General features: G+C 37.6%; 1 protein-coding gene across 1 annotated transcript in view; it reads left to right on the top strand.

Moving 5' to 3' along the window:
* Nucleotides 1-2,085: 2,085 nt before the first annotated feature.
* The window catches only part of LOC106895936 (ubiquitin carboxyl-terminal hydrolase 40-like), a 24,635-nt gene continuing 19,927 nt past the window's right edge, over nt 2,086-6,793 (top strand). Inside the window, exons 1-5 of the mRNA XM_014955607.1 lie at nt 2,086-2,272; nt 2,985-3,201; nt 3,697-3,764; nt 5,596-5,709; nt 6,283-6,447. Of these exons, the coding sequence (XP_014811093.1) occupies nt 2,237-2,272; nt 2,985-3,201; nt 3,697-3,764; nt 5,596-5,709; nt 6,283-6,447 (600 nt within the window). The 5' untranslated portion in view covers nt 2,086-2,236. The remainder of the gene's footprint in view (nt 2,273-2,984; nt 3,202-3,696; nt 3,765-5,595; nt 5,710-6,282; nt 6,448-6,793) is intronic.

Here is a 6,793-nt window from a genome sequence, read left to right on the forward strand (position 1 = left end):
GCGACATGAAAAGAGGAAATGGCCTCAAGTTGCGCCAGGGGAGGTTCAGGCTGGATATTAGGAAAAATTTTTTCACCAAAAGGGTTCTCAGGCATTGGAATGGGCTGCCCAGGGAGGTGGTTGAGGCCCCATCCCTGGAGGTGTTCAAAAGACGGGTTGATGTAGTGCTGGGAGGTCTGGTTTAGTGATGACGCTCCTTGTTTGTTGTGTGGGTGTCTGTTTTTGTCAGTTAGGTTGATGGTTGGACAAGATGATCTTGAAGGTCCCTTCCAACCTTGAAGATTCTGTGATTCTGGGGTAGGATGAGAGGTGCCAAACCCGAGGTACCCATGGGAGGTCCCCATCAGGTACAACATCCCACCCATGGGAGCTGCCCTGGGGTAGGAGGAGAGGTGCCAGACCCAAGCTACAACAGGGGAGGTACCCTCAGAGAGGAGGAATAGGAGGCAGAGACTTCTATGGGGTTTGGGATCTGCCTTTTATGGAAGTATTCCAGTTTTGATAGGGCAAGACCCTAATAAACAATAAGGTCTAAATTGGACCAGCTTTGTGAGGGCATTGGATCACAGACATAATGCAGAGATATGTTCTAATCTATATTATTGTGTGAATTTTCTTTATTTTTTATTTTTTTTTATTTTTAAGGGAAGAAAGCTGCTAGCAGCAGTGCTTTGAGGATCCAGAAATAAGGAGCGAGGGAGGATTTGGCACTGTCCTGCTGAAGTGCTGCTCTGGAGTGGTGGGTGGGTACAGCAGACTGTGAGTAAGATGATTGCTGTCTCCTAGATATCTGCCTTTTTTTTTTTTTTTTTTTGGTGAACAAAACAGTTTTTTTTTTTTTTTTTTTGTGGTGAACAAACCTGTTAGGAGCAAGCTGTTGTGCATTTGGGTGAGGAAAAATGGGAAGAGTCATCATCTTTGGATGGTTAAATACTAAAGTGCAGTAACCCTGACTGAAAAATAAGTGAAGGCTGAGAGTCTGTTTGGAAAGAGTCCCAAACAATTATGTCTTGAGGCATGGGAGGTAGGACCTTTATAGGCTTTGGGTTTTATTGTAGGTGATCAAGGCATAAAAGCTGTATTCAGAGAAGAAAAACCTAATGCAAAGAGATCAAAATGATTTCTTTCTCTTGTGCGTTCATTAAGAGGGATCTCCAGCCACATAATTTTATTTTGTGGGGCTTTATAAGGGAGTATCTCTAGATGAAATGCTGAAGAAGCACTGCAGAGCAAGCACAGTGAATGCCACCACAGTGGTTCATAGTCAACTGCTTTAAGCATAGCTTTTTGCCTAAAAGCCCTGGGAAGGACTAAAATGAGCTTCATGTAGTGCTGATTTATAAAAAAGAGTTTTAGGAGATGCCTGAAGAACTACCAGTTGGTTGAATGAGGAGCTGCAAACCACGTTGGGATTTTCAGAAGGCCTTCAACAAGGTTTGCCACTAAAGGCTCTTAAAGAAATGAAGTTGGCACAGGAGAAGGAAGTTGTTGCTTGATGAAATAATTAGCAAAAAGATGGGAAACAGAAGATGAATCGTCACAAAGGGGAGTGAGGGGGAGGGGTTTTTTTTTCTGCCTTTTCTAGGGCCTCTGTTCAACATACCATAAACTGTCAGGAAAAAAACCTAATGAATGCTGAAATGACTTGTTTATTCTGTCTTTTACTGCAATATATCAGTTTATTTCACAAGTGCTTCACTGATGTGAAGCTTTAAAGTCTTTATGCTCATGGATGACTGAATGAAACAGTAGCAGATAATATTAACTGTAGATGAATGCAGCGTGGGGCAGAGAGAATCACAACTTTATGTATTTGTGCACATATTTGTGTCAAGTGTGTATATAATATTTGGGATTGATGTGAACATTCAGGAGTGAGACCTTGGGGTAATAATAAACGTTTCTTAAAAAAAAAAAGGCAAAACAAAAGCAGTTTAGTGCTCAGCAGTTGTACAAAAACCCCCCAAACGTTATTTATAAATACAGAAATTGTATATAAACCACAAACTATATATGATACAGATGTAAAAATAAAATTTATATTGTGTTTAGATAGATAGCTGTGGTTTGCACTCATCTTGGACATCGTAGGCAGATGTGGTGCTCATCTCAGAAACAGGTAAAGGAGAAGTGTAAGATGTTCAGAGAAGGTGGATAAGGAGATAGGGGACAAGTTCAGTTGTAGGAAATACATCTTTGGGGAAGCCTTAGTCTGGAAGAGGTATCTAAGTGGAATATGGTAAAGATCTGCAAATTTGCACGTGGAATGAAGGTAAATGAGGGAATGATTATCCAGTGCTTCAGTATAACTCTTTGATTACTCACTGCTAATGAAAGAGCTACAGCTTACCAAATGAAATTACGGGGTGACAAGTACAAAACAAAAGGGAGCTGGTTTGGGGAGTCCTGGTACATTCTGTGAGGTCTCAAGGCTTCTAAAAATGCCATTGAGTTTCTGGCTCAAACATCTGGAAGAACAGATCACGTGTTCATAAAATACCAATATATCTTTGACTTCTTATTACACTCTTCCCATCTGAACTGGCAAATACTAGAGGGAGGTTACTTGTCCATATGGATTTGTTGAGAGACTGTGTTGGGATTTTGATGAGATTGAGAGACTTTACATACCTTTCCTGCAGGAAACAGGGCAACTTGAGCACTATTTAATTATAGGTGTTTAGAAGGACCTATTTCTTTCGCTATGTGCGTTTTTTCTTATGCAAATTTCAAATGTGATGTATTTGATTCAGGTTAAAATTCTCTCCATACCTGTGCTAACAGAAATGCTTTTAATTCATCCTTTTTTTGCTATATTAGTGCACATTTTTGTATGGAATGAATACATTTTTAAAATGAGCAGAATAAGGTAAAAACTGTTATAAACAAATTCTTCAGGGATGAAAGGTTCATCTTGGAGAGTCGAGGTGGATGGAGTCAATTCCATTTTTTATAGTAAATAGATTGTTTTATATGTTTTTAAGGACTGTTTTGCCTTCACAATGTTTGGGGACTTATTTGAAGAGGATTTTTCCTTTATTTCAAACAATCATTGTGAAAAAGGGAAGAAATCAAAGCCCAGAGATTCTGAGCCTCCAGCTCCCAGGGATTTCACCAACCTAAGTGGTATCAAAAATCAGGGTGGAACCTGCTACCTCAATTCCCTTCTGCAGACTCTGCTTTTCACACCTGAATTTAGAGGTAACGTGTTCAGAATGTTTTCAAAATAAAGTTAGAATCGATATTTTACAGTGACTTGCATTTCTAGTTATATATTAACTGATATAAACTGTGGTGCTTCTTTTACTTCAAATAAGTCACTTTTACTTCAAATATCGCCACTTCTGCACAATATATAAGTTAAAAACATTACATTTTCTTACAGGTAAAGAATCTACAGTTTGTGGACCTAAGAGTGATTACTGCTGTCCATAAAGCATCATTCATTTTTTAATGCAACCACCACAGTTCTTAAAAAAATAGATATTTTGCCATCTAAACACCTTTGTACTTATTGTACTTTATTTTTATAGCTTGAACCCGTTGTAAGGATGAATGATGTTCAGAAATGTTGCTTAATGTCTTAATTTGCAAAAAAAAGAATAGCATCGTCGTTCTTGACGGATAAATCATAATAAATCTTTAAAGAGGAGATTTTAATTTTTTTTAAATAGGTATTTTTCTTTACATTTGCAGAGGCTCTGTTCTCTCTAGGACCCGAAGAACTCGGGACTCTGGGTGACAGCGGTAAACCGGATGCAAAGGTATTTAAAATTTTCTTGTCATTAGTCACTGATAAATGTTGATTTGGAAGAATACCATTTCAATTTGCATAAAACTTCTTATGAGAATGAATGAAAGCCTAATTTGGTGCTGAAAGGCAGTTTGATATGTGATTTTGCAGGCAGATGCAAGTTTTCGGTGCCATAAGCTTGTGCTGCAAAAGTAAGATATTGAGCCTTTTTCTGCTGAAGTTCATAGAAGAGATAATTTTTCTTTGTTCCTGCACCCCTTGGGGAAAAAAAAAAATCTCAAAATCTATACACTCCTTTCTTTGATCTTTTTCTTTTCTGTAATTAAATTTACAGTGCTATGGCTTATTTGGCACTAGGAAAAAAAAAGGAGGAAAAAAAGGTAAAGCCTGGATAACTGCACTGAGGCTGTCTGAAGGTTTAACAGCCCACTCACACACGAGATGCTATGGGATTGGAATTAAATCTTTGTTTAAAAAGTGCTTGCTGAAGTTGATGGCAGAATATCATTCTTTAGTTTTTGAGTTAACGTGACACAACTGATTGCTCGGAAATTTTTTTTTTCTTTGTAAGTCAAAGATAAATATCAAAAATCAAGCTTGTTGACATGGACCATTCTCCTTCCCCTCTCATCCCACCCCACCACCAAACCCTTTACTGAGCAAGGTGTAGCACGTGTTAAATCTGTATCTCATAGCTGTTCTTAGGGTTTAGTATTATTAAAACATCAGAGAAAGCTGTCCTTTTTCACTGTGGTGGTGGCTTAATTTAATCCACACAGTTTTCCTTTATCACAAAACGAGTAGATTTTGGGGAACCAAGTCTGACTGATGTTTTGGTGTGAACTGAGTAACTTGTATTATGAAAGCCGTGGAGAGCGGTGGTTTGTGACAAGTTTTCTACTAAATGATTTTTCTCGGAAGAATAATGTTTCAATTTGCAGGAAACTTCTTATGAGAATGAACGAAAACCTAACTTTGGTGCTGAAAGGCAGTTTGATACGTGATTTTGCAGGCAGATGCAAGTTTTCAGTGCCATAAGCTTGTGCTGCAAAAGTAAGATATCGAGCCTTTTTCTGCTGAAGTTCATAGAAGAGATAATTTTTCCCCTTGGGGAAAAAAAAATCTCAAAATCTATACACTCCTTTCTTTGATCTTTTTCTTTTCTGTAATTAAAGTTACAGTGCTATGGCTTATTTGGCACTAGGGAAAAAAAAAAGGAGGAAAAAAAGGTAAAGCCTGGGTAACTGCACTGAGGCTGTCTGAAGGTTTAACAGCCCACTCACACACGAGATGCTATGGGATTGGAATTAAATCTTTGTTTAAAAAGTGCTTACTGAAGTTGACTGCAGAATATAATTCTTTAGTTTTTGAGTTAACGTGACACAACTGATTGCTCGGAAATTTTTTTTTTCTTTGTAAGTCAAAGATAAATATCAAAAATCAAGCTTGTTGACATTGACCATTATCCTTCCCCTCTCATCCCACCCCACCACCAAACCCTTTACTGAGCAAGGTGTAGCACGTGTTAAATCTATGTGCCATGGTACCTTGTAGCTGTTCTTAGGGTTTAGTATTATGAAAAACATCAGAGGAAGCTGTCCTTTTTCGCTGTGGTGGTGGCTTAATTTAATCCACACAGTTTTCCTTTATCACAAAACGAGTAGATTTTGGGGAACCAAGTCTGACTGATGCTTTGGTGTGAACTGAGTAACTTGTATTATGAAAGCCGTAGAGAGCGGTGGTTTGTGACAAGTTTTCTACTAAATGATTTTTCTTTTTATTTAAATGATTCCTTTGAAGACTTGCTGATTTATTGGGTGTGTTTTGGGTTTTATTTCTAGGTTCGAATAATTCCTTTACAGCTTCAACGGTTATTTGCCCAGCTTCTGCTCTTGGACCAGCAGGCTGCATCTACGACAGACCTTACGGAGAGCTTTGGGTGGAACAGTCAGGAGGTACAAATCACTGTCAGTGACACCATAATTGAGAAACCTTTTCCTGAATGGAGATGTTTTTCAAGTTTGACGTTTAAGAAATATTTTAAAATACTCCAAGCTGCAGAGATAACATTGACCTGGGTCAGCTACTGTTGTATCTCCACGTAGAGTCCGTGCCAATTGTTTACAGGGAGAAACAGAAATAAAATTGTTGTTAGATACAACTTCAGGAGCTTTTCCTTTCTTTTTAGAGGAATATTTTTCCAACAGTAGTTAGTGTTCTTGTCCTTTAAATACTTAGATTCTTAAGTTGAACTGAGCTCAGATCAGATTAGATTTAGACTAAACTCAGCGTTTAGTCTAAATCTACCCAAGTGAAGGTGTCTTATGTGGGTTATAGTTAATGTAGCTACTCAGAGAGCATACCTTAATTAAGAATAACAAATTATAATAATGGTAATAATTTACTACTCAAGGTAGTGAATAAATGGGTGGTCATCGAGGCTGGCTTTGTCACAGCTAATATATGTTGTTTTTAAGCAATAAGCGAAGCAGATGGCCCTATTTTGTATTTTTTTTTTAATCATGCAGGAAATGAGGCAGCACGATGTGCAGGAACTAAATCGGATTCTGTTCAGTGCTTTGGAAACTTCTCTTGTGGGCACTTCAGGTCACGACCTCATTAACAGATTGTACCACGGGATTGTTGTCAACCAGATTGTTTGTAAAGAATGCAAGAATATCAGTGAGAGACAGGTAAAGCCAGATGACTTTCCAAGATAAGTTTTGTTCAGTCTGTTGAAGATACTTTAAATGTTCTTTTTTTTTTTTTTTTTTTTAAACTCCAAAAATAATTGCCTGAAGGATGCGGTGTTAGGTAGGGAACATTAATGAGATAACTGACTATAATAATTACAAAATATTTTTTGGCAAAACACAATATTCACTGAAGAGATACCAAACTGCATTTTTAAACTATAGAAAAAAACTCCCTTGATTAAAATCAATACATTTTATTTGTGAAGGCTTGCTTACAGTGTCTTCTTTATAAAATCTGAGCAAATTAGTTCTGTAAGAAATCCTTCAAGTTATGCAAAGTTGC

The sequence above is a fragment of the Calidris pugnax genome, unplaced genomic scaffold, assembly GCF_001431845.1.
Source record: "Calidris pugnax isolate Ruff unplaced genomic scaffold, ASM143184v1 scaffold210, whole genome shotgun sequence".
Taxonomy (NCBI): Eukaryota; Metazoa; Chordata; class Aves; order Charadriiformes; family Scolopacidae; genus Calidris; species Calidris pugnax.